The sequence below is a fragment of the Zootoca vivipara genome, chromosome 11, assembly GCF_963506605.1.
Source record: "Zootoca vivipara chromosome 11, rZooViv1.1, whole genome shotgun sequence".
Taxonomy (NCBI): domain Eukaryota; kingdom Metazoa; phylum Chordata; class Lepidosauria; order Squamata; family Lacertidae; genus Zootoca; species Zootoca vivipara.
Genome location: NC_083286.1, coordinates 29,412,372 through 29,440,229, shown reverse-complemented (window position 1 = coordinate 29,440,229; position 27,858 = coordinate 29,412,372). Strand labels below are relative to the sequence as shown.

The 27,858-nt window shown below is 42.1% G+C and overlaps 3 protein-coding genes across 7 annotated transcripts; 1 reads left to right on the top strand and 2 right to left on the bottom strand.

Moving 5' to 3' along the window:
* Nucleotides 1-322: 322 nt before the first annotated feature.
* On the bottom strand, nt 323-8,139 carry MBLAC2 (metallo-beta-lactamase domain containing 2). Its single transcript, XM_035099806.2, has 2 exons — nt 7,604-8,139; nt 323-828 (listed from the first exon to the last, which is right to left on the bottom strand). Exons 1-2 carry the CDS (start codon nt 8,079-8,081, stop codon nt 443-445), a joined length of 864 nt encoding a protein of 287 aa, XP_034955697.1. The 5' UTR covers nt 8,082-8,139; the 3' UTR covers nt 323-442.
* A 200-nt stretch (nt 8,140-8,339) lies between these two features.
* POLR3G (RNA polymerase III subunit G) lies at nt 8,340-16,099 on the top strand. Of its 2 annotated transcripts, none has more exons than XM_060280204.1 (8): nt 8,340-8,553; nt 9,972-10,100; nt 10,936-11,065; nt 11,635-11,706; nt 12,844-12,894; nt 13,529-13,596; nt 14,371-14,478; nt 15,337-16,099. In XM_060280204.1, exons 2-8 carry the CDS (start codon nt 9,981-9,983, stop codon nt 15,421-15,423), a joined length of 636 nt encoding a protein of 211 aa, XP_060136187.1. In that variant the 5' UTR covers nt 8,340-8,553; nt 9,972-9,980; the 3' UTR covers nt 15,424-16,099. The 2 variants fall into 2 exon arrangements, with proteins under 2 accessions (XP_060136187.1, XP_034955705.1); XM_035099814.2 differs by having other exon boundaries at nt 13,526-13,596.
* Nucleotides 16,100-21,427: 5,328 nt separating this feature from the next.
* On the bottom strand, nt 21,428-27,388 carry LYSMD3 (LysM domain containing 3). 4 transcript variants are annotated; one of them, XM_035099809.2, is made up of 3 exons: nt 27,326-27,388; nt 25,620-25,904; nt 21,428-22,837 (listed from the first exon to the last, which is right to left on the bottom strand). In XM_035099809.2, the coding sequence occupies exons 2-3, from the start codon at nt 25,887-25,889 to the stop codon at nt 22,262-22,264; spliced, it is 846 nt and encodes a 281-aa protein (XP_034955700.1). In that variant the 5' UTR covers nt 25,890-25,904; nt 27,326-27,388; the 3' UTR covers nt 21,428-22,261. The 4 variants fall into 4 exon arrangements, with proteins under 4 accessions (XP_034955700.1, XP_034955699.1, XP_034955698.1 ...); XM_035099808.2 differs by having other exon boundaries at nt 27,259-27,367; XM_035099807.2 differs by lacking the exon at nt 27,326-27,388 and adding an exon at nt 27,157-27,319.
* Between the last annotated feature and the right edge of the window lie 470 nt (nt 27,389-27,858).

Here is a 27,858-nt window from a genome sequence, read left to right as displayed (position 1 = left end):
CATACAATAAAAATGAAATTATTGATATTTTTATCTTAGTGCATGTAATGGGACAGTGGAATGTTATAAGACCAACCTACCCCCACTACAGCTTATAATAATTTTCAACCATTTAAAATCTACTTTCAACACATATTCCTAACTTAAGATGTCATTGAAAAAGTTTGACACGGGTGCAAAACTTTTCAGTTAGCATATATATGTTTCAAAATACAAAACAACGAATTTAGAACATCTGTCAAACAGTACTCAACATATGTGCAAACCTGCCTTGAAAAAATAGAAGGAAAATGAGTAGCTTTGGCACAGCTACTAGTTTATATTGGTAGAAATTAAGTAGATAAAAATAAGAATCTTTATGGCTTATCAGCCAGCTTTTCCTTTAAATAAACTTACATATGCCATCGGGTTTTACAATACTATTATTATTAAACAAGTTATACTATGAAGTTGTTCTGGAATTTGTGGCACGGAGTGCTAGGCTTGCAATCGATCTGACTGCGCACGTAGAAACTTTGTGGCACACACCAGCGTTAGAAATGTAGTTGGAAGCCAAACGATAGAGCTGTTCAGCTCCAAATGTGTTAAAATGCCCCGGAAGGACTTTCTCTACAAGACCTCTATTCACTAAGTCTATCAGTCGCTGGCAGGATGTAACGTAGTCATTTATCCTGCTGTAGGGAAGCCAGTCAATCATTGATCCGTCATATACAACATCCCCACTGAACAATATCTTCCGTTCTTTGTCATGTAAGCAAATGCTTCCTCTTGAGTGGCCAGGCATATGCATGACAGTGAGCTGTCTATCACCAAGGTGGATCACATCCCCTACAAACAAAGAACAAAATAATGTGGGGAGAGGAATCGGACTTTGAAGCATGATCGCAAGAAACGTAACACCAAATTTACTTCATTACAAAGGTTGAGCTCTCTGACAAACCTCAGCGTTAGAAGTGTTAATAGGAAAGTCAAACAATGCATGCATGAACATCTTGCCTATTGGTCCAGCACCTCTCCCTATATCAGCCAAGCTATACACCCTATGCTATCCCGCCCATATACTAAGAGCTGCAGGGAAGGTGCTGCTGGATGTCCCTCCGCTAAGTAAGGCCCCTGGAATGGTGACGCAAGACAGTGCCTTCTCTGTGGTGGTGCTCCCTCTATGGAATCCCCTCCCCTCAAAGACATGGTTGGGACTGATGTTACCTAACTTTCTAGTGCCAGTTAAAAATGTACCTCTTCCCCCAGGCCTTTGGAAGAAACTGACCCATTAAGCTTAGCGGTTATGTCAATTGCCCGCTGTAAAATATTTTCAATGGTATTTTAATTATGGGTTCAAAATTGTAGTATGAATTTTCAAATTTGTAGAATGAATTTTTAAATTGTTTTTAATGTAGAAATGCTTGTAAACTGCTTTGGGATGCTATTAGACGAAGGGTGGTTTTAAAATGAAATAAAAAAAATAAAAATATCCCCTTTCTAATAAATTTTGCACATGAACACAGATATATTCACAGCAAAGTTCTCAAATGATTTTTTGGCACGAAATTATTTTACTGTATCTGAGTTTCTCATCTGAATGCACTAATGTGCAGTATGCATGCTAATTAATAGGTGAAATTCAGTGCAAGTAAGTTCAAAGTGATACATTTTGGGTTGTTGTTGTTTAATCTAACCTTCATATTTATACAGATAGAACCTAAATTGGCTCCAAACACCCACAAAGTGGTATTGTGTTCATGAAAGAAATGTCACTGAAAATGTCAGCTTAGTGTACTGCAGCAGTAAAAAAGTCAAATTCAGCTTTAGGAATGAGACTGAAAAATGAAACAACTAGTAGTATAATCTCATAATAGGATTGCCCATATGAAAAAATGTTGCATCTCAGTAAGGACCCTGCTGAGCTGGAAGTACAAAAGGGGCATTTGAAATAATCGCAGGGTGGGGTGGTGAATGACATTTTTGTCACAGAAAGGGGAGAGATTATAGCAGAGCTTTATAAAAAGTGTGAAAAGAGCAAATACAGCTTCTAATTTTGTCAAAATAATAGAAGCTGATATTATTTAACTAAGTTTACTGGGAGACAGTGTGCAATCACCTGTTAAAAGAATTCACGTGATGCTGCAATGGCCACAAGCTTAGGTGGCTTTAAGGAAGGCAGGTCTGCCAGTGACCTTTAGTCATAACAGCGAAGGGCCAAACTCACATTTCCAGATGTTTCATTTTCTTAAAAGCATCTTCAGGGACTTTGATTTTTTTAAAAAAAAAAGTTTAAAAAATAAAATTTCCAATACAGTGGAACCTCGGTTTACGAACGCAATCCGTTCCACGGAGGCATTCGCTCCCCGAAGACACGCTTTTGCGCGTGCGCAAAGCGCCAATAAGAGCACTTGTGCTCATGCACTGCGCAGATCTCTTTGCGTGATCTACGCATCCGACGCCGCGGAACCTGGATGTAAACACTTCCGGGTTCATGGCGTTCATAAACGGAGGTGTTCATAAACAGAGGTAGTTGTAAACCGAGGTTTCACTGTACAATCAACAAACAAATATCAGAATACTGACACTGGGAGAAGCTTCCATTCCCAGCTCTTATTATTCCAACGGGGTGGGTAGACGTGTACCTGTACATGTATGTGTCTTCTTGGTCATACATGCAAAGGAGACAAAGTGGAACACTATCAAAGCTGAAATTTGCCTCTGGCTAGAGCAACAGAAGGTTCAAGTGAGTTCTAATCAAGCAATTCAGCAGAATAGTGTCTCTACAGATCAGGGGAAATGCTGGGGATCTGCTGCACCAACTTAATGGCCCCAAACACTGGATGGCATGCCCAGAATCTGGGCAAATCCCAAGTAACCAGGCCATATGGCAACACTTGTTTTTGCCAGTGATTAAATAAATAAAAAATTAGATTATTCTGAAACGTTTATCACTATAATGAATTTTTACTGGCTGGTATCACTGGCTGGATTTTCTCGGCAATAAACACATTAGAATTATTTATATTCTTCTCTTTTCCCAGTATCAATGATAATTGATATGGGATGAACCAGAGGATAAGGAGTTAAGGGATAAAGTGCATAAAGCTGGGTTGCTACATTTCATAAATCCCATTAGATTTCAAATCTGTTTAATTTTGCAAATCTAGGCAATCAAAATTGCTGACAGGAAATCTCATAGTAACCATGTATTTTTTAAATATATAAACAAACACTTTAACTTCTGATGCAGTAATACTTTTAGTTGCTTGAAATTAATTTCAGACTATTTCCAGTAGCTATTTGTGCTCAAGTCATCTCAGAAGACATCTTTTTGTCTAAGCAAAGGCTGCAAACCTACAGGCACTGTGATCTGGAACCATGCACTTTTCCCTTGCTCTTTACCTCCTTACATACCAGATTTATTTAGTCCAGAGATCTTTGTTGTATTCCAGATTTCCCCACTGTTTCCAAAATGGAAGTTAACCAGGATATTAAGCTGGGACCTGACCTGGTTCTGGTTTAACATCCTGGTTAGTCACCCAACATTAAGCCAAAGTTTCCTGTTTCAAATACATCAGGGAACTCTGTTCTAAAACTAACCTGGATCTCTGAGCTGATGCCTGTGCATGATGGGAACAGCAAGGAAAGAACATGCCTGTTTCTAACTTTATAATACATGGGTTTATAAATCTGGGTTCGTCTGTGTAAAATAGGCCAATGTGAGCTTTCACCATTGTAAGCCTTTCTGTGTGAGAGCTAGCAACAATATGTACATTCACTATTTCAGTAATGTTTACTTCGAATAATGTGATCTTATGATTGCATACTAAACTTCTGATCCCAGGAAATATATTTCAGAGAGGTTTTCCAGGATCTGACACTAACAGAAACTGTGTGCTCCATCTGGAAATGTGAGTGCATGGGATTATGATCTCATATCTCACTCTGGCATCTTAATCAAATGGTCTTCTTGGACCTTAGCTGTGTTTTTCCTGTAAGCAAAGAGGCAAACTGGCAGGCTTATCACCTCCAAAACGTCACCTCCCCATGAGAGAACATTATACTCAGAATCCAATTTCATCTAGCTTGATCAGAAAGTAATACGTTTGTTTCTTTTAGTCACCCCTTCTTAAGGACCCTGAAGACAAATCAGGATTCAATAATGAAAATGTTACAACTGATAACCAATAGCTTACTTTAATGTTCTCCCAAACACTTTGCATTTTGCATTTACCGTAATTGGCAAGAATGGTTAGCAGAACCGTTAATGTGACACTGTATACACCTAGATGCCCACATGTAGATATACTGTTAGTGAGAACTTACTAAGCATGGACAATATGTACATTCGAACATTGCAAATAAACTATTAAATATAACTTAAGACAGACACAAATACCTTATTTATTCCTGGCATCCCAGCCTCACCTTTGGGGAAAATGGCTATAGGGCAATAGTGCAGCACATCCTTTGCATGCAAAAGACCTCATGTTCAATTGCTGGCATCTCCAGGAAGGGCTGGGAAAGACCCATCTAAAACCAGTGATTTGCTTCTAGTCAGTAAGTAGCCTGGTTCATACACAGCATCAAGCCAGGGATGAGAACCCCTTTTAAGCCCAGTGGGTCAGATCTTTATCTTCTTTCCAGCCCATGGGCCAATTCTTGATAGGTGGTCAGTACCACCCACCTATCAATCATCAGATGTCATAATATCAGCTGATCAATAGGTTGGTCACCCTGCCTAGTTATCAAACTTGGCCTACAAGGGTAGGGGGGAATAGTCACCATGATAGTTACAGGGAAGACAGGCCCTGTCTCTATATGCCCCACACCTGATGTCACATATGATGTCAGGTGTGTGGCGGTTGGGTGTGGTATCGGAATAACAGCCTCACTGGCCAAATAGGGAGGCAGGGTGAGCCAAATTTGGCCTGTGGACCTTTATTAGTTCCCTGCCCTTACTATGATTTATTTAGCCTAAGTATGGCTTATCTGAAAGTCCAACTCAGCAGACGAACCATTGTTTGCTGGCAACAAACAAACCATAATTTGGTGTGGGGGGGGGGGAAACGGTGGTTTTCTTGCTTATCTGTGAGACAACTTGTTGTTTGCTGAACAAACCATGGCTTAGTATTATGTGCAAACACAAAAACTGTGATAATACTGAGCTAGGTGGCCCAACAGCCCAAACTGCAGAAAGGCAGCTTCATAAATTTCTATATAAAATTTGTGAGGAGACTGGAAGCCAAGTAACACTCTTTGTTCTTGCGCTGTCTTCACCCAATACTTGTTTAACAGGGGAAGGGAGGGGCAGGGGGCTCCTCAAATCTTAGTTTTGGTGTCTGCACTCAAGCCAAAGCAAGCTCTGTCCTTTTGCTTCAGAATTGGCTCTAAAAACAAGCAAAGAGTCTGGATGGGAAACCGTTTTTCCAAGCCAATCGCCACACACCCCAATGGGCAACATTGGTAGTTGGGGATGGAGGTAAAAGCAGGCAGAGCAACGGGGGGGCACACATTTTTTTCTGTTTTTATTTATTTTCATGGTACAGAAGATAAATTTTGAGAAAAACAATTGTTACAACCGTAGACAGCTTTTCACAATAGGCTGTATTCCAGCTGTTCAAAAACCAGTTTTCTACAGCCCCCTCAAACATCTCTGCATCCTCCATCCCTCCAAGCAAACAGCATTATGACACTTCAGGGATGTGGTCCAGCCAGGTCAAAGCTTGATATGTCCTGAAGAGCCACATTCAACTGTTGGGCCTGAGATTTCCCTACCCTAAGCCAGTCTAAAATAGGTGCGATAGGGGCGGGGTTTAAAAAGACACAGATGGAAAGGAGATCTGATTTGCCTTGTGTCACGAGGCTTCCCCATCCCTGTTATATAACATGTACATTTGAGAGGGGAAACCAACCTAATTAATAGGACAGCTAGAGACAAGAACATAAATCGAACTCCAGTTAAGATATGAAATTGTATATCGCAATGACTTAGGCTGCAATCCTAAACATACTTATTAGTAAACAAGCCCTACTAAGTACTGTAGGACTTACTTCTGAGTAAAGATGCACAGGACTGTTAGATTATTATCAGAGAATGTTACTTTGGGATGGTGCTTAAAAGGAATCATAGAATTGTAGAGTTCTGATTTGGTCAATATGTATATATAATGTAATATTTTATATAAAAATAGAATTGTACATGGACTGATGTATACCAGCTGAGAGTAAGCATGCCATAAATAAACTAAGGCTGTGGTTTAGTTCCTCACATCTCCCCGATGTGATAACCTCCAGTGTAGATTCTTATTGCTACATATATCTGCTGGCTAAGCTTGCATCTGCTACTGGGGATTTGTTTTTTTTTTCCAAAACTCATTATGGATAGCAAAAACATCTACAAATGCCTAAGGCTTCTACGTATTTTTCAGCAGCTACTAGTAATGTCTCCACCCATACTCTCACATTCACAGACACAGTGCATATTCATGCTGGTGTGCCCTTTAAAATATATCAACCTGTGTGGATTTTGCCAGATACCCACAACTCCTGCATATATGGATACTTAAACCTTAAAGGAGAAGATACCACACCCCACATTACACACTCAGAGCCGGGGGTGGGGTGGGGGGCACAAAATGAAGAGCAGGATTATAAGATCCTCTTTCCCTCCCTATAAAAGGGGAAAGGGTGGGCTACAGCCTTTTGCTTCTATTTTATCAAGCTTTTGAAAAAGTGTCTACGGATACAAAATCCATGTAAAACAAAAACCACTCCCTTTCCAACTCCTTTCTCCACCCTACCAGCAGTTCCATACCCCTGCTACACGTTTTCTTTCCTAAGGCACCTCAAAGCCTATCAAGTGAAGCTATGCACGTACCTACCGGTACCTTTATCCCAGAAATCTCAGTTCTCAAAGCTCAGAACTGCCCTTTTACACATCGTGATAGGTGAAGCCAAAGAAGGAACAGGCCTGATTCTGCTCTCTCTGTATACATAGGACCAGGGCATTTTTTTATAAAAAAAACCCTTCCCTTTACACATCCTCTTGTATACTGGAGCCTACGCCCCCCCCCGCCTGTCATTCTCTTCAACACCGCCAAACACACAGCCACCGCCAGCCCTGAATATGAAGCACCTACAGTAACATTAGCAATTTATTACATATAGAACGTAACGGACAATGTTAATATTCGTGACATACACAAGCACATTTGCTAACTATACACGAGAGGTGGAGGCACTTGAGGCAATTCATATCACATAGACATTTGCCACTCCAACTGCCTTCGTTGCAAATAATGGGAAACTTTCTAACTAAGTTGAGGGGAATCCGTGCCATTCTGCTGGCACACCCGAGGCGAGGCCCGAGTCAGGCTGCTGCAATTCAAACCTTCCCGCCCGGCCCGTCCGCAGTCCCGCAAGTCTCATACGGTTCCCTGGAGGTGTGAGAGAAAGTCCCTCTGTGCATGGCCAGAGGCGCTCTTTCTTTCTTTTCTTTCTTTCTCCACCCCGACGTCGTAGAGCCCAGCTCCGTCCTTCCAAGGAGGCCCCGGAGCCTGGCGTTCCCCCGGGCGGGCGTTGGGCAGCAGATCGCCGCCCGTCGTGCTCCTTTACTCACCCTCCTGCAAGACGAGCGTGGGCTGCACGGGCCGCACGCGGAACTGCCGGGCGCTCCAGCCCGGGGTGGGCTGGCGCACAACCTCGCTGTCCGAGAGCCAAGTGACGGTCTCGTAGTTGTCGCCGCGGCGCAGCGCTCGGGCCTCGGCGCTGTGCACGGCCACCTCGTCGAACTGGTGCAGCCCGCCGGCGTGGTCGAAGTGCACATGGGTGGCCACGGCCAGCAGCGGCCTGGGGCGCCCGGCGGCGCCCTCCGGAGGAAGAAGTGCCTTCTCGTCGCCGTCGGCGCCCAGCAGCCCGGCCAAGCGCAGGTAGTCGGGGAGGCTGCGCAGCCCCAGGCCGGTGTCGATCACCACGTCCCGTTGCGAGCCGCGCACCAGCCAGATGTTGGCCCGGTTGCCCGACTCGTAGAAGCGCTCCTGGATCCAGTAGATGCCTCCGCCCAGGGACTTGTGCGCGAACCACTCCAGCGCCGACATCGCCGCCGACGCAGCACCGACCTGCTTGCCTGCCCGCTTGTAGCGCCTCTCGCGCGGCGAGCCGAGCACGGAGCTGGGGCGGAGCCCTAGGAGGAGGAGGCGGGGACGGAGGTGCCTGAGCGGGACGTGCTCGGGCGAGCGAGCGAGCAAGGGAGAGGTCTCCGCCCCGTCCCTGCCCACTGCGGTAGCGCGGCGCCGGGCACGCGAGCAAGCGGGTCGGAGATGGCGGGCTGGGCAAGGCGAGGCTGCAGGAGGAGCGGCCTGGCGGGGCTGGAGCGGAGAGGCGTGAGGCTGCGAGAAGGCGGTTGCCATTGGGCTTTTAAGATGCAATGCGATGGTGGTGCTTGACGTGCGGCTGAATAAGAGGCACGGCTCTCCCAATGCTTTCCCCTCTTAAATATTTCGTGAGAGTCAAAAGAGGGTCGTTTGCTCGCGGAAGCTTCGTGCAGTTCCAAGCGCGCACCCTGGGGAAGTGAGTCCTAATATGCTCCAGCTGCCCCTATTTATTTTTGTTTTATCTGTTCCTGGTAATGCACTGGCACCCTTATGATAAAAAAAAATGTTTTGTGAGGTAGCTTAATCGGTTGAGCGTGAGACGCATAATCTCAGGATCTTGGGTTCCAGCTGTTGGGCAAGAGATTCCTGCCTTGCTGGGGGTTGGACTAGATGACCCCGAGGAGACCTTTCCAACTCTACGATTGTAGAAGTTAAGGAAGGGAAAGGGGCAACTGCATCTTCGCCCTAGCTGGGATTGAGGGGAGTTGTAGTGCGAAACCTATGGAGAACCTATGGCTGAGGAAGGCTGCTCCAGTGTCTGGTCCTGTAAAGCCAGGGTGTGGTTTCTCTACCCCACCACCAACAGCAAAGGTCGCTGAACTGAATTGCAGATATTCTAGGTACATTGTGAGATGAAGCATTCTTAAGGATGGCTTTGTGATCAGTTTAGTATACAATAAGCAGAAATAAGGTTTCATCGGTGCATAAGGTGGGGAGGCTGAAAGGAGCATCAAGAGTCTCCTTTTTTTATCTGTGACACCTCATCTGGAGGTATGAAGCCCTGCTGGATAGTGGGATTTATTTCTGAGTACATGTGTACTGTATTGTTTCCATGCATGTTTATTTAAAGCAAAATCAGTTTGGTTCAATGGGACATGAAGTGCTTCCCCAGTAGGCATTTAGCCCTGCTGCGTTCACTCGCCTCTTACTGGGCATGCACATTGACACTGTCCAATCCGTTGCCTGTTTATCCTGTGGTTCTTCTGTCTTTTTTCACGCAGCAGGAAGACCAGCTACAACCCTGGAAAAGGTTGCACTCCCCAAAAGTGCTGGTGAGGGGCAAAACTCTGCCCCATTTCCCAGCAAGGACCCTGTTGCCTTGAGGGCCATTAGCAGGAAACCTGCTTTCGTGCTTCCCCATTGGCCATTTTGCCGGATGTTTCTGCTCCATGTGCATCAATGGAAATGGGAGGCACTGGCTTGCACTGGGGGAAGGGGCTGCATTCCTAAAAATGACTGGGCGGGGGAAGAAAACTGCTGTTCCTGCCAAGATTCATTGGGGTATCAAGGGTTCTTGCTGATAAGCAGTGCCTGCAAACCTCCTTTGGACTGGGTCACGTTACATGTCCTTAACCTGCTGCCATATGGCAGTTGGGTGCGGCTTTGCCAAATGGCCCTGGCAGCTGTATAGCGAGGCCTAATTAACCCCACCGACTGCAGGTTTGTGATTTTTTCCTTAATACGACTGGCATGATAATTAGTAGCAAAAGTGGATTATGTGTTTCTTCAAATTACTTGTTGTGGTGGCTATTTGTTTTTAAAAAGAAAATTCATATTTTCTGTGTATACTCTGCAGAACAAGAATAAATATTAAATGCAAGGTGTTCTTTTCAGGAATTCGATATGGCCAGGTCAGGCCGAGGAAGAGGGCGTGCTGCCTTGACCTTTGACATTGCAGCAATTGGCTTTGTTAAAGGTGAAGCGCTACCTGAAGCAGTATTTGGGCCTTCTCCACTATATCCTGTGAGTATCTAGCAAGCGGCCAGAATTTCAAACCACAAGTTGCCGTTGGGGTGAAGTGTTGCACTTGCCTGCCACATAAAAAGAGTGAGAAAATGCCAAATCCGTAGTTAATCCTATTGCTGGTAGACTAATATTAGAAAACAATAGGCCAGGCCTTTAGGCTTAAACTTAGTAAAGGTGATGTTAGATAGGAACACAGGAAGCTGCTTTATACTGAGTCAGGCCATTAGTCCATCTGGTTCAGTACTGTCCACACTGAATGGAAGTGGCTCTCCAGGTGCTGGCGTATTTGTGTGTCCATGTTGGCTGAATTATTTCTGTTAGATTACCAAACCAGCGTGCACTTGGACTTCTGGTATAAAAAGTGCCCAGGGTTTTTAGCTGCTGTTCTTTGACAGTAATTAAAGATGTCACAGCACTTTGTGTGCTGTACCCTCCGGTACTCCTGTCATTGCTGGAGAAACATTTTATGAAGATTCCTACGAAATAAAAAAGGTTATGTGAGTTCTTTTTAAAGAGAGACAGAGACAGAGAGAACGGCCTAAAACTCTATTTTGCAATTGGAGTAATGATGTTGGAAGGCACTTTCACTTGCACAAGGAGGGGCAGCTGATTCTTGCCAATCTCTGTGATGCACTGCAGCCCCCCCCCCCCTCCCCAAATTGCTTTCTCGCAGTTGGGAGCCCCTCTGGAACAAGACAGGATATGGTGCAATGGCTGTAGAATGTAGCAGGGATTGGATGAGCAAGAGTGTGTCTCACCTTACACCAGCAAAAGTGCTTTCCACTAGTACAAAGCTACATTAAATACAACACAATATGTGCGATTTTCACAGACAACAGATTACAAACCAATACCACTGAAAATGGGAGAGGATGAGGATTACCTTTTGGCTTTAAAACAAGAGCTCAGAGGGGCAATGAAACGGACGCCTTATTTTATGACCAAAAAGAATGAAAGTGAAGGTTAGTTTGTCATATTGTTTTATCCTGGAAAGTATTGCGCATGCAAATTTTGCCGTGATAGAATTAATCCTGTGTAACCAAGGGTGCAATCAGTAATTTCTTGAAGAACAGTGTTAAGGCGCCATTGAATCTACCCCTACGATCTGGACATGTTCTAACCCATCTCCTAGTTTTCTAGTTCTGTTTGTGATGTGATCCAAATCCTTCAAACGAAGGTGGTTATCCCCATAAAATCCCCAAGGTTTTGCCAGGCATCCCCAAACTTCGGCCCTCCAGATGTTTTGGACTACATTTCCCATCTTCCCCGATCACTGGTCCTGTTAGCTAGGGATCATGGGAGTTGTGGGCCAAAACATCTGGAGGGCCGCAGTTTGGGGATGCCTGCTTGAAACCCTTATACAGAAATAAATGAACAAATATTTTATCGTGAGCAAAGCAGAAGAGGGGTTTTATTTCTGAAAATAGTCCTTTGTGCATTTTAACTAAATAAAGATTGTGGTTCTGCATTGGCTTTGTCTGAATTTATAGTATACTGTATATATTTGACAACTCTAGGTTTTTGTCTTCAGGTTTTGTACCTGTTGAAAGATACAGCAAAAAATACTTGCAGATGAATGAAAAGGACCTAGAATGGACCCCAGGTAAGGAAATGTAAATTCCAGTTTATTTTTTCATAGAATTTTCCATTATTTTCAGTATTTAGATGTAGAACCCATTTCATGGTTGGTTCATTGTTTGTTTTAGGTTCCTCTGTGCCATTCAACTACTGTAGTTAAAAATGCAAACCTAAATAAATACATCTCACCCAGAGCTGAGTGGTATTTTTTTTTAAAAAAGGTGCATTTACACCTAGAACTCCTTTCCACTTCAACCAACCACAAACACTCATTCAGAGCTGATAGACTCATTGCCATATTTTCACATCTTTCCAGAGAAAGGGCTGCTTCCCAGAGGTCCCTCAGGAACACAATACATACATTCCTTTGTCACACTTATTTGAAAGATGGAGGGCCTGTAATTGTGGTGGGGCAGAGTTTGTCTAGAACAGGGCTAGTGAACTTGTGGCCCTCTAGATGTTGTGGGACTCAGTCAGCATGGGCAGTGGTCATGGATAAAGGAAGTTTTTGTTAAGCACCATTCAGAGAGGCACAAGTTTCCTCATCCCTGGTCTAGAATATGTTGACTTCCCTGAGTCATTTCGGGTCTTCTCAGTCAAAATGTGCATCTTGAGCTGTGTACAAAATACTGAAGGCCATATTTCTCAGTAAATAGCCCACATGTCAAACTTCTGCCATCCCCCCTTCTCAGCATTGCCAGTGCTCAAATAATGATACTATCCACATTCAAAAGGAAGATTGATAGCCGGAACTGGGACACCTTTGCAAGGCTGGGATCGAAGGGTGCATGGCAGTTGCGTTTTTCTCACGCCACCCTGCCACCCTCGAACTGCTTTACGATGTTGGGATCTGATCTGAAATGATTCACCCAGCAAATCATTCAAATCAGATCCCAGCCTTGCAAAGCGGCACAGGGCTGGCATGATCCCATGAGCAGCATCCCCCAGAAAAATGTGCCCGGGGCCATTCCCCACAAGCCCTTCCCCCCGCTACGCCCCTGAATTGTTGGACTACAGTCCCATGATCTCCACAGGCAAGCACCAGGATGGGAAAGTCTTGCTACTGTTCTGAATCAAATGTCTTTGGTCATAGAAATACCTTTAACATGAAGGAGCATAAACTATTAAAAATAACTAAAACCTGAATGTATCTTTTGTGAAGATTGGAGCAGACTCCCAAGAGAGCTGAAACCAAAGAAGAAGACTGAGAAAGGTAACATGCATACTAAGTAATATTAAGTAACATGCCTCTTAGGAGTCAAAATATTTTCTTCGGCTGTTGAGCAATAATGAATAATATTGTTCAGTATGCCTTACTTTGTGCTATAGGAACTGGTCTGTGACCGTAATAATAAATTCATTCATTCACTTTGTGGTATAATTCTAATGAGAAAGGGCTGATTGGTTGTTGGATCATAGGAAAGAGAAAAGAGTACTTTAAAACACACACAATCAAAACCTTAAAATAACTTAGGCCTTTGGTTTTGCAAGGGATTGATCTGGCAATCCTGAAATTTTCAAGCATTTGACAAAGGTTGCCACTGTCAAGTAAGTTACAGAGTTATTTTTCCCCTTCGATATGTGTGTGTCTGTGTGTGTGTGTGTGTGTCATTAACACCTTCTTCCTATTTCTAAAATATGACTATTCAAACCAACCTGCTGGAGTAAAACTTTTCTCACAAATGAAGTTACTCATAGGATTTCCACAGGAGAACTTGGTTGTTGGTAGAGCAAATTTTTCCTGATTCCCTGCTTTGCAAACAGGGAGCTTTTTCGCTTCCATAATGAGGAAGGTTTGTTATAACTATGTTTAAGAGTATAGATGTAAGAGGATTTTTCTTCAGCAGGTGGAAAACCGAAGAAAGCACAAACTGTAACACCGAAAACTAATGTGGATGTTTTGAAAAAGATAGAGGTACAGTTTTACTCTGCTTTACCTTCTTAGGTTTTATTATTCAGTAGTAGTCACTATTGCTAGTATGTCTCCACTGTGAACAGTGATGTAAAAAGTAGGTTAGGCTCTATAAAACTCATTGGGCAGGGGGCAATGACAAACTTATGCATAATTTAGGGCACCTTTGCATAACTACAAGGAGTTCTTATTTGCCTTAACTGATGGTTGCTTTGAGCAATTTTATGCTATGATATGTGACAGGATGGCAAATAAAAAACAACAACCAACTGGCATGTTCAAATATATTTTTTAATTTTTTAAAAAAAGATTTGAACACAAACCATTGGGTTGAAGCCAGCCAACTGAAATAATGGCTACAGTATTTTAAGCACCATTGATTTCAGTGGGTCTACCCTAAGTTTGACTAAGTCACTTTCTCTTATCTAAATTGTAAGGTTTCTGGATTTTCCACTGAATGTGCTTCCTCATAGTTCATATTTTTTTCTGATCCTTGAGAAAGGGTCTCTGGAAAAGGATACCACAAATCTGCGTTAAGGATTATTCATTCCCCATTTGGAAAATAAGTAGCAAATGAGATGAAAGTAAATTACAGTTATGTCCAAGAATTATGTCATATCATGTTATTTCTAAAATCATTTTGAACTCCCTGAGTTCTTTGCTTAGTTCACCTAGCCGTTCGTTATTTGACCAGCAAGAATTTTTTTATTTTTTATTTAAAAAAAACTTAGCTGGAAATTCAGATGATGTGACAGACATCTTGCTAACCTTCCCCAGGAGCTAGAAAAGAAAGGAGACGAAGAAAAATCAGATGAGGAGGAAAAAGATAAAGAGGAAGAGGAGGAGGAGGGGGAGCCAGAGGAGTATGAAGAAGAGCATGAAGAGGTATTGGTTTTCTTAACAAATAAAATTTTGTAGAGATCAAGATGGTGGCAATAATTATTTTCCTGACATAATACATGATTGGGGCAAGTACAATAAACTTGGTGTACCTGTGGCTCTTTGAACGCTGCCAAATCACAGCTCCCATCATCTCTTGGCCACTGTCCATACTGCTTGGGGTTGACGGGTACTGGAGTACAGTAACATCTGAAGGGCTGCAGATTCCCCATCGTAAATAGTATGGTGTTTCCATAAGATGTTTCCATTCCATTCCATCGTTACAATTAACGATAATACTGTATGTATTTTCATTGCAGAACCAAATGACAGAACCATATCCATCTGTATCTTGTTTACTTTTAAAAGCAGCTTTCTTCCACTTTCTATATTGTATTGTCAACAGAAGGATTTTTTTGGGGGGGGAGGGGGGTATTTTTTGTGTCACTTCTGAAAATGCTTTATGGCCGTAGTTTTAACCACACTTAATTGAAAGTACATTACATTGAAATCAATTGGCTACCAAGGAAAATTCATTTAGGAATGGAGAGCATGGGTGTCAAAAGTGACTAAAAACATTTAAATTAGATATGTTGTTAACACAAGCATTTATATTTATCATTACCTTGCCTTCAACTACCAGCACATAGAAGCATGGAGTTGGAAGAGACCACAAGGGCCATCCAGTCCAACCCCCTGCCAAGCAGGAAACACCATCAAAGCATTCCTGACTGGGATCTATATTTATTTGCTGCATGTGTAATATTGATTTCTGCCAGTTACATAAGGTTTGATATAAACAAAAGTATGTGACTGTACTTCTTGCAAGTAGCAATTTAAAGTATCTAATATGATTTCCTTTAGGAGAACGACTATATTGCTTCCTACTTTGAAGATGGAGATGACTATGGAGCCGGCAGTGATGATGACATGGATGAAGCAACTTACTGAAATTGTTTTGAGTAGCTGGGAAATACAGCTGGAAAGTCTGAACACGCACTTGGGTTACCTCTAGTTATAAAATAATGTAATTTCAGAAGATTAACAATAATGATTAACTCTCATTTTGCTGCAGTATGGGAATGTGTTGACTCAATATTTGAAGCAGGCTGTATATTCACTTCCAATTGATGGAATGGTAGATGTGTTGGCGGCATGCTAAAGCACTCAGATGTTTCCTACATAGGTACACCATGCTTTGTTATCCTGAACTAATTTGCAGAAATGTTATGTGCCTGACAACATAACACTGAGCTAGCCTGGGCAGAGTACCATATCACTTTGTATTGCTTATGAAACTATGTTGTGGGGAAGAAAAAGAAATGTGTGCACTGAAGTATAAAAACTAGCCTTTAAATAATAAAAACTGTTTACTGAAAACAGGATCTGGTGTTGTAGTGTGTAATAAAATACAGTTGCAGGTTAGCTTGCTTTCTAATAAAGGGTTGCCCCTTTGCATCATCACAAGAGCTTTGGATAAACAGTACTTGGTAAGGCCACCTGAATAATAATATAAAAATGCTTACTGAACTTCCAGGTCAGTTACAGGACAATCAAAACTCAAATTGCTAGAACTGATATATCGCTGTCTGATAAAAGTTCATCAACAATGACGATGTTGCAGTGCTTCCAGGAAACATTCTGGTAGTAAATAAAATAATAATAATAGTAATAGTACTTCTTATATCCCCGCTTAAAGGGGTTTTTTTTTAAAGCAGCACAATTAATTCCATATATCCTACCATCCAGCTTCCAGTAGTGGCCCTCCCTTTTTCAAATGTCACCCCAGGGACTTCTCCAAAATGCAATCTTGTTTTGAGGGGATGGGAGAAACAGCAGTTGTTGCCGTTGTCTTTTCCATTGTAGTTTAAAAAATAAATCAATGCTTAGTGTTGTAATCTTATGTAAACTGCTTGATTGGGTGTGCCTGAAAAGCAGTACTGTATATATAAACACCTTAAATCAACAATGAAATAAAATTTGTACTACCGGTAGGAGATCTGCTGCACAAGAAACATGTTGCAGAAAAATACCCTCTTGACACCTCTGATGTGTTCCTGCTTTTCACAGTAGAACATAGAAATGGGCATGCCAAAACCCTTTGCTGTAACTAAAGCGGCTTTTTGGATTAGTGTGGAATATCCATAGGGTACATCAATTTATCACTAAACACGATTAAAAATATATTTCTTTATTTGCATTTTTCTGGAATTAAGAATTCAAAGAGAAAATATATTCTTGCCATAAGGATCTTATAAATTCCAAAACACTTATAAACGGCTTAATTATGTAAAGAACATTTGTGGCAGTGTTCCTTTGAATAACCAATCCAGCGGGTAAAAACATTGCACATGGTTTCATAGTACAATACACAGATTAAGTGCCAATTTCCCTGTTCAATCATGGATTCTATTTAGAAATCTGGTGACCATATTATAATATTTTTTTTTAGTAGAATTCTTAAAATTTACAACTGTGACCCTAAGTATGTAGGCAGAAGTCCCCCTGAAATAAATGAGGCTTGGACAACTTTAGTATTGAGCTAGATTTGTCAATAGGATCCACTAGAATGCACAGTAAAATAATAATAATCCAATAATCCACTTTGTGGAACGTTAGGTTATCTTTTTCTACCCTTGCCAAACCATAGATTCACCACACATGATTACAAAGTACTCATTTCTGCCACATTGTTTTTGAAAAGAGAAATACGGTACATACACCAACAGCACATGTGAAGCGCTTTAACATACTTTTCCCCTTAAAGCTACTCCAAGTCTCATACACAGAAAATAAATCAGTGTCTTTAATAAAAACAAGCAGGTCCTCATTCTGATATTTCAACAGACCTTCTATTTCATGACTGCACTATTCACCTTTTCACAAAAGAAACAGGTTTAGCATAGTTAAATTGCAGAAATAAGGCACAGATCCTTGAGCTACAGCAAAGTCCAAGGTAGTATTTTTGGTACAGAATACTATGCTGATTATTATTTTCACTATTTGACAAGAATTTTCCAGATGCCTCAGTTCAAATTATCACCACAAAAATGATTTAGCTGCGGTACACTAACCTGTCTAGGTAATGTGTAAACAGTTCAAATGTAGTTTAGAAATCATACTGCATGCTGCCTTGCAAGTTTTATCTAAAAAAGTGACACAGAATTTTAATAAATTATCTAGCTAGGTCTATAAATTCCCCTTTTATGTTTAGAACTCTTCTACACTTGGCTGTGCTTGGTATTCCACTTTATCCAGCACTTTACCCCCAAAAAAATTTCAGAAGTGGCACATCTGCAACTTTCTTTTCCTGCAGTTTAGCATTCCCTCCGGTCATTTCATTTGAATTCACATGTGAAACTGATTGCTTAGAGCACTGATCTAAGATGGGTTGCAAAAGTACCACTACCGCCACCATACAAATATATGGGTTTTTTAAAAAATAATAATAATAATGAGCCACTAAATTTATGCTTGGGTTAAAGGTGGATCCTGGGTCAGAAAAAGTTGAACCTAGTGACATAGAAGTGTCTTTTTTTAAGGGCCTGTATTACAGTTGCCTAGGTCACCTAAGATATAGTTCTTCGCTAGGTAAAGCAGTCTATCCAGTTGTATGGATCCTGCTATAATGCTCTTGTCTCTTTTTGCTGCCCACATCCACTGAACCAGCCAGTCATATAGAAAAAACGGTATTTGTGTGACTACTTGCAGCAGAATATGAATGGGGATGACCGTATTCCAATAAGTACCCTATTGAAAGCAACATTCCACAGTTTCCCCATTCTAATCCAGGAGGATGATAAACTCAAGAGATGCTACACCCAAAACCACATTCAAAACAGTCTGAACCCAGCCACGCATCCAAGGGGTAAGTGCTCCCCCCCCCCGCATGCATATACAGTGCTGGGCTGCATAGTGATAGTGGGGAACTGATTAATTTCATGAAGTACATCTCAGACATTTTCATGCATGATTAAGGATGGTAAGGGAGCTTTAAAATACAAAACCAGATGGCTAAGCACCCCGTTCTTATAAATTCATTAAAAGAAAAAGTGGAATAACACATGCAGAAACCAACTGCATTGGTGTTGGTTCCATAAGCAAGTCAGAATAAAACAGCAACCACATCCAGGGATGAATACTAGTAATTCAGAATAATGCTTCATGAATCTGATAACATTAACTATGTAGTCCACAAAAGCTTCTGCTATAATAAATTTTTAAGCATTTAGAATCCCATAGGACCTTGGAATCATTCACACATCATCACAATCTACAATTAATGGTTGACTGTGAACACATCAATCTTGGCTGCTCCAAAAAACAAACTCTGATCCTTGGCCTTACACCCAAAGCAAGGATAGTGGTTCGTTTCACTTCAAACAAACTACAATTTGTTCTTGGCTTACCAATTGTGGTTTGTTTGCTGTGAAACAAACTATGATCCCCACTTGAGCATAACACTAAGAGAATGTTTTAGCATGGCATGTGAGCTGGGCCAATGATGCTTTCCCTGTAACTGATGAACGGGCCTATGCCTCAGAGATTTTGTTCAAATTTTAAACCTTGTATCTTCTCTACAGATAACATACTCTGTTTTGGGGACTCCATAGCACAGTTTTTTAAAAGGGCTATCACATTACAACCAAACTTTAAAAATAAGTTGTAAAAATAAGTTGCTTTTATTGAAAACAAAGAGTCTATATAATATAGATTTCTGCTGCCATCATTTCACACATGTGAATATTTTACAACTATATATTGTCAAGCAACACCTTTACTTGTTTGGCTATAAACCATAACAAAGGGGGGGAAAGACATTCAGAGTTGAACCACAGATTTGGCTCTTAATTTCCCTGCAGCCAACATAAAAATTTCCTTGTCCAACATCAAAAAGCACACAAATTCACTTGATGCAACAAACATTTCCCTGCAGCTAAACTCAAGACAGATATTTTTCAGAAGGATCTATATATATAGGATGCTGATCACTACCAGTTTCCAGAACACACAGAAACCCTGTTCCAAGGTTTCTCCAAGGATGGAGTGGCCATCCAGAAAAGCCAAGGGCACAGCACTAAAACTTAATTCCATGAAAGCAATTATACATGAAGCCAACATAATTAACTCCAAATAGTTAGTTTTCTTATGGCCTGTCTTAATATATGGATACAACCTAAAAATTCAAAAGGAATTAATAGTTAACATTAGGGCTGGGTGATATATTGATATATCATCCAAAACCAGCTGGAAGTCAATATCATGATATCTGTTTCATAGTTTTTGACCTGGTAATATATTGTGAATCATGATATATATGTGTGTGCTATGCAAAAATTATGTGGGGAAAACCGTGAAGCCAGCCAATACCTCTGCACAGCTCCATCCTCATTTTAGACATTGTGATATATCGCTATATCACAATGTTTAGCGGGTGATATATTGTGATGTTGAAAACCAGATATTGCCCAGCTCTCCTTAACATCAGTCCAAAAAGCTTTCTCATACTCAAAAAACTTTCTGAGATTTAGATACTGCCTGAATCATAATCAGCTCATTATCAAGTTCTCTAGCAAGTGTATATAAAGCAGTAACTTGCTTTTGAGAATTTAATAGTGAGCCGTAAGTTATAGTGACTAGATGTGAAGATGTCTGTCGGCATTCTATTATGACAGTTTAAACTTGTATTCTAGCCTGAGCAGAAGGCCAGTCCACTCGTGCATGGACATATGCAGCAGGAATACCAACCAGCAGGACCAATACTTTCTTTATATATTGGTCCTGCCTGTTGGAATTCCTGCTGCATATGTCCATGCACAAGTGGACTGGCCTTGTGTTCAGACTGGAGTTGGAGACTGAGACTACAAAGTTCTACACCATATACATGATGTACACTTTAGCATCACGTCATGTAAATACACTAACACGACAATCTGAACCATGTCTACTCAGAAGTAAGTCCTAATGAATTCTGTGGTGCTTCCTGACAGGAAAAGGTGGGGAGCTTCAGATTGCAGCTGAAATCCTGTTCTAGAAGACACATCTAAAAGCATGCAGAAGCAAGCTTATGCATTGCACAGGCTAGCAGCATACTTCTTACTGTTAAAAAAAAGGGGGAAAACATTTATGTATAAATAAGGGGCATATTAAATTAGGATTATGGGAATGTGTGTTTCACTAATTTTCAATTACTGTAGTCCCAACTAGCAGGTTTTTTTAAAATACTTGGCCATTTTTTTCTACTGCATGAGTTCTCTGTGGAACTTTTAAACTAGAATACTAGAATATATTTCTTCAGAATAACCAAGAACTGCTTAATAAAAAACTTGGCTTCTATTTTTCGCAACAACTTGTGTTAGCTTGCTTCTCTGCCTTTTAGGATTATTAATTATTAGCAAAACTCCAAGTTTGCAGGTTAATATGACATGAGAAGGCATAGTGGTTTAATGGTTTAGTACGCTTTTGCATAAGAACATAAAGAACATAAAGATTACCTTTTTGCCGTAACACCAAAGTTATGATTGTATATTTTTTATTGTTGTGCAGCTGTGGGTGATGTTTTTTTTTAATTCAATAAAGTTTTTTTAAAAAAATATTTCCTTTTTGCTAGAGGAAAACAATTTAGGGGGCAGTTAGCTGACTCTATGTAGTCAAATGCATTAACCGTTTTATTCAACGAAGTTCTACTCAGAGCAAATCCACTTTAATTAATGTAATGCAATTTCCATCAATTTCAAAGGGTCTACTTGGAGTATTATTAACACTGGATACAGCCCTGTTTAATGCAATAAAAATCAGTTTGACATGTGAGTCACATGTTTGTATGAGTAATCCCTCATCTTACACAGGGGTTCACTTCCAAGGGTTAGGCATATATGCAAACATCACATATAGTCAAAATCCTGGAGCCACCTTGCAGGTGAGGGGGAAAGAGTCCCAGAGCTAGTGCAAGGTCTTCACGCCAGGTAACTGTTCCCTGCAAAAAGTGTCCACTGGGGCTCCAATGCCTTTTCATTTAAAGGGTAGGGGAGAAGACATTGCCATTTGTCTGCACCAAATTACATATACATTTGCACCTTTGGAACTCTTCAATAGTAACAGCACTTAGGGGGGTCGCTTGGGAGCAGAAAGACTACAAGTAGGGAATGGTTTAAGAATATCCTTCCTTGCTCAACACCTTTTGCCCTCCCAAAACTGTTATTAAAAGTAGTAACAGTATCAATACACTGTTACAGATGTTTGCATGCCAAGTGCAGTTTAGTCTCATGGCTCATTGGTCTTTTCTCATGAAAAAGTACTGTAAATATCATAGTCCATGTAGTGTATGTTAGATCAACAACAGAGCATTGTACTTGTTCTGCATATCTGATAAGCTAAAATTGTTTTAAACCCCTACCTTCATGATTTCTATTATATTCCATGCTAGAAGAGAATGGTTTATCTTTTATAATACAGGAAGCTAACTTACTTCCAGACTAAAGAAAACCATTTCATTGTTTGCTGGCTGCAATGAAGCTCCTTTCACTTAGTGGGAGTTTGCCAGCTTAGATCCACATATTTTGGCAGATCCAGACAATTGGTATTCAATCAACAATCTCACACTGAACTTGGCAACAACTTTTCCATTGAAAGGTGACATCTTCCATACCCTCTGCAAGAGTTTTTATTAAATGCCGCCACAAAGATAGCTAGTTTCCAACTCCACACAGGACCTGTTGTTCTTTTTTCTTTGCAGAACACATTGAACGATTGCCCAAGACTTTAGCATGTAAAACAAAAATTTCAGTTATCATGAAATAGGGTGATTTATTCCATTTTCTAGTGGTTTGGGCTGAGATGGTGCTGTAACTGAAGTATATTCTGCTGTAGAATGGTGGCTGACATCCACTTTAGCTAAAACCTCATAGTATAAAAGATAAAAAACAGGAGTTATTATTACCACCACTACCATTATCACTACTGCTGTTGACCATCTTATTCCCCAATCTGCTCCATAATGAGGATCTTTCCGCTTGATGGATTTACCGTCCGGTTCAAAGTTTAACTGTTGGGTTGATAAGGCAGAAACAACTTCATGAAGATTCTCTCTCTTTGTAGCATTACACTTCACTATTTGTTCTATATCACGGTCTACTTCTTTCAAAAAGTTACCAACAGTCTCTGTGGAGAATGGCTCGGCAGCTTGTGATGCATCTGGGGATTCTGTAGAGTACAAAGTAGAAGCAGATCTTGAAGCTTGCCTGCTTTTTGGAAAGCTGTGTGTCTCAGTCAATACACTGAACTTCTTCACTGGAATTTTAATAGTTCGCAGTGCAAAGAAGTCCTGATCTGTAATAAGATTGTTCACCCTTTTGATATCTGCTACCTGAAACACAATAGTTAACAAAGGAAAGAATTAGCATTTTTGAAAAGGCTACTCTTGAGTGACCAGCATTCATTTTCCAAGTCCTAACTGTTGAACTTTTTAAAAATAAATTGGCATAAAAAGCCTGTCTACATGTTATTGCAATTGAAACAGCCAGTTATGATTGTGGGTAGGAAAAGGCTATGGGAATCTAAAGGATCTAATCTCAACAGGTCAAAGAAAAAGAAAAAAGAGTGGGGCTGGAAGCACTGGCTCACCTTGCCTTTCCTATCTCCCCAGGATGGTAAGACGAGCCCCTGTGAATCAAATGACTTAGAATGGGCTTCTTACCTCCAACTATATTGTTGTATTGTTTGTTATGGTTCTTCTGCTTAAACTGTTTAATCAGGAAAGAAGCAGAGGAAATTTGTTATGAAAGCATCAACTACTCAACTGAAAAAGAAAATGATAGCCTAGATAGCAGCAGGAGTTGGGGTTACCTAGGGCCAACCATGACTCCTTTCTCCAGGCAGAGCTATTCTGGGGTTCTTTCTCCTTTTTGAAGGGCAGGGAAAGTCATGGAGTGAGTCAGTGCTTCAAGAAACTCCTGATAGGGAGGACTATTCATTTTCTATATGTGCAGTCATAACATGTAATCCAATATTTCAAAGGCAAAACCAGATATTGTGAAAGTCACAGGTGTTCCACATACACCCAGTCTTATTTAAATGCACTTGTTTTGACCCGCTAACACCACACATATAAAGTAAAAGTTCCTAAAGGTGATCCTTGTGTCACATGTGCACCTAGTAAGCACTTTACCCAAAGCCTGTTACAGCTGTTGTGGCCTAAGAAAAAATTAATTTAGTTCTCTTAGTTATTCTGATCTTCAGAATCCATTTTTTTATAACCAGCATTTTTGTTCTATGAAACTGATTAAATAACTAGCTGTAAAGCACTGTTTCTACTATTCTATGCATCTAAACCAGGCATCCCCAAACTGCGGCCCTCCAGATGTTTTGGCCTACAACTCCCATGATCCCTAGCTAACAGGACCAATGGTCGGGGAAGATGGGAATTGAAGTCCAAAACATCTGGAGGGCCGAAGTTTGGGGATGCCTGATCTAAACCAATTACCACTCATACCACTCACTTTGACTCCCAACAACTGGCAAGATGCTGGGATCTGGGATCAGTTAGCTGCATTCAAGTTCCTTTTCTTTAAACATGTACTCCCCATCTGCCATGACATATTACAAACAGTCTTTTGAAAATGCCTTTCAATTAAAAAACAAATAGTTTTCCATATGGTATAAGGGGTTGTTCAGAACTTCTTAGGAACATAAAAGTAGCAGCTGATGGGATACTATAGAAATTTCAGCTACTATAATGTTAGTCACTTGATTAAAGCTATGGGACCACATTTCTCCGAAACAGGCAATTGTGTTGCCCTTCTTGCAACTTACCCTATTATAAGAAAGGGGAGAGGTTTTCAGAAATGTAAGGGTAAAGGGGACCCCTGACCATTAGGTCCAGTCGTGACCGACTCTGGGGTTGCGGCACTCATCTTGCGTTATTGGCCGAGGGAGCCGGCAGACAGCTTCCAGATCATGTGGCCAGCATGACAAAGCACTTCTGGCGAATCAGAGCAGCACACGGAAGCGCCATTTACCTTCCCGGTTGGAGTGGTACCTATTTATCTACTTGCACTTTGACATGCTTTCGAACTGCTAGGTTGGCAGGAGCTGGGACCGAGCAACAGGAGCTCACCCTGTCGCGGGGATCTAAACCGCTGACCTTCTGATCAGCAAGCCTAGGCTCTGTGGTTCAACCCACAGTGCCACCCACCTCCCTAATTAGCACCACTAATTTGTGTTAGTGCAATATCTTAACTAACAAGTTCCAAATTATGCACTGTAAATAGCTGCAGCCCAATAGCCTTTAAGGCTGCAATCCTAAATCCATTTACTGTACCAGGCAGCAAGGTCAAAGGGAATTACCTCCAAGCCTTTTCTGGGGATAACAGAGTTTTTAGACAAAGCAAGGACCTGTGTTCAAACCTTTCCCTGCTCCTACCCACTGCTTGTCTTACCCCCATTTAAAACAGCAGGACTTGCTGCTTTTCCTTCCCCATTATCCCCACCAGAAGATATGTTTTTACACTTAAAGGAATGAATATAGTTGTAATCTCAGGGGCTCTTCTAACATGTAATTTGGGTCTAGTGGACTAGTTCATGAGAACTAAACATTATCCAAAAATCATTTTGGAAACATAATTATTGTGTGCTGACACACATACCAGTTTATTTAGGTCTGCAACCATTTGGTTGTCGTAGATCCAAATGATGATTCATTTGAATATGCATGCACATCCACGCACTGCACATAAGAGCAGAAACTTTCAACCTGCTATCACCAACAAGTTCTGGAACCTTCTGTGGCAGCACCATAATATATTCCTATTCAGTGAGGCAAACACCATCAAGGGTTACATTCCACTAAGTCTTAGTTTAAAATTAATAGACCTAAGTTAGTAATGGCCATTCATTTTAATGGGTCTACTCTGAGTAAAAGTTAAATACAATTCCAAAACCTATGCAAGACTCTTGTAGTTGCTTCACAGCACACTTCAGTGTGGCACAAATCTATCAAATCAAGCTGTACAATGCATCTGGGGTTGTGTCAAACAATCCTTCAAGTTTTTTCTATTGCAAATAAGTTAATATTTTTGTAAAAGAATTTAAAAGCTTTCTGCATTCACATGTCACAAAATTCCACTGGAAAAAGTTGCATACAGACTTACTGAACAACAATACTGGAGAGCTATTGCATTTAGTGTGTCTCCTTCCTTTATGTCCTTGGTTATAAATACAATATCATCAATCCTTTCTCTTGATGTACTTCTTCGGACTTTCTCCCTTCCCCTGGGTCGCAGTTCATACAGCTCTGTATCATCTTCTAGCACATCACTGTCGGAACTGATACCATTCCCAAATGTATACAAATGATTATCCACTGTAGGCTGCACTACAGCAGGGAGCTGGAAACTGAAATTCTGTTTTTTTGCTGTCATTCTGTCAAAAGGAGTCTAACATAAGAAAAAGAAAAATAGGACAACTAGTCAAACAGAGCATCCCAGCTTAAGTACTAATTTATATAGAACACCTATGAGCAATAGGACAAAAAATTCACCTCCCTGCTGCCAACCCACACATATTCCTAAAAAAAACCACCAAACCATTTGGCATGCACAGATTTTCCAGGTTAATAATTGAAAACAAAACAAATAGAAATGGACACTAGAGAGACAACAGTGCTTGCAGGGATGGAGAGGGAAGAACAGAGAATGAAGACTATCGCTGAACCTGCATGTTTGGAAGTAAGAAAACTATCTAGTAATCTATATGAGGAGCAAGGTATTTCAGTAGGAGGCGATCCGGTTTCTGATTTACAGTGTATACAAGAACCACCTGCCCACCACAGAAACACACTTTCCCAGCTCCTAACCAACCCCCATCAACATTATCTGGGCATTATCTTTATAGGGATCCCTACATCAAGCTTGCCTATTGAGCAGAGGAGTGGGGCTTGGACCTGTAAGAACTGGGTTCCAGGTCCATCTCGGTAGCAGATATTTCCCACCAATAAAGCAAAGAATACCTATGGCAGCCAAGTTTGCCTCCGACAGCCTTCTGCGTCTTTTTAACAGTAACTATGGCAGTAAAGTCACGTTGGAGGGAAAGAGGCACCTGCTGAGTGATGGTCCGGAAACTACACATCCTAAACACCCAGGCAGCTGAGCCCAGAAAGGAAAGCTGACAAAACCTAGAAGCGGAGCACTCAGGAGGGCAGGACTTTGGACCACCCCTTGGCAAGATGAGCAGGAGGACCCTTAAAACCCAGAAGGCCTAGTTAGCCTCCCATTCTGAAGTGAAATAATAACACGTGTTGTCATCAAAAGCGCCTTCCCCCACAGAAGTGAGCGAAGCGAGGTTTCCCAAGGAGCCCCCACCCACCCCGACCAGAGCATCACATGATGAAGGGCATCAGAGGAGTCTGCTGGGCCAGGCCAGGGTGGCCCGTCTAGTGCGGCCCCCGGCGGTCAACCGTAAAGCAGCATCCGAGGGGCCCTAACTGCGCTGCCCACCCCCACCGGCGGCTCTTTCATCGGCCCAGCTGGGCTTCCGCCGACCCCACCCCACCCCCACCCCACTCTCTCCGGAGCAGCAAACTCTCCTAACCGTCCAAGGGGGCAGGAGGCAAAAAGAGAAGCCGACAGAGCGGGCCCCTTTCCTGAGACGGCAGCTCTGGGCCCCGCAGCGGCCCGCCTTCCACCCTACCTGCCTCCCTCAGGAAGGGGGCTCCTCTTTGTGGAGGGAGGCAGCCCGCGAAAGAGCCTCCTCCGCCGGCCAGACGGTGACAGACTTATCGCCGCCCCTCACCCTGGCGGCGGCACCTGTCCCTCCCGACCCGGTCTCGGCAATGGCCGCCTCCGAGGAGCCGCTGCACCTTATTTCCGCGCTGACAGGCCAGGCCCCGGCCGAGGCAGCAGAGCGGCGCCGGCGCCACGTCCGCAAATTAGCGCCACCCCCTTTTCTTTTCTTTTTCCAGGGAGCCCGCGAAGGCCCGACGGAGGGAGCTGCGGGGAGTGTGCGCAGGCGCAAAGGCTGCTCGCTCCAACAGCGGAGAGGGAGGTTGTTGCGCTCGGGGGTTTGGAGGGGGTTTTTTCTCCTCCGCCTCCGGCTTCATGAACTGCGGAGCGTTGTGCGAGGCGGGGGGGAGTTTAGGGGGGGGTTAGTGGCTGCGTATTGCCCAGCGTTTCGGCAGGCAGGCAGGATCCTCCCCGTTTCCAGGCAGGGAAGGAGGGCAGGGAGCCTCCGGACCGCGCGTGGCAAAAGTCCGTGTAGGAGTCACAACTTGTTAGTTGAACTCTCGGATCTAGTCCTAACCATTCTCTATAAACGAGTGGGTTGGAATGGTTTTCGGGGGTGGGGGATAGAACTCTGCCCTGCAGCTGTTTTGGGACTACAATTCCCATCATC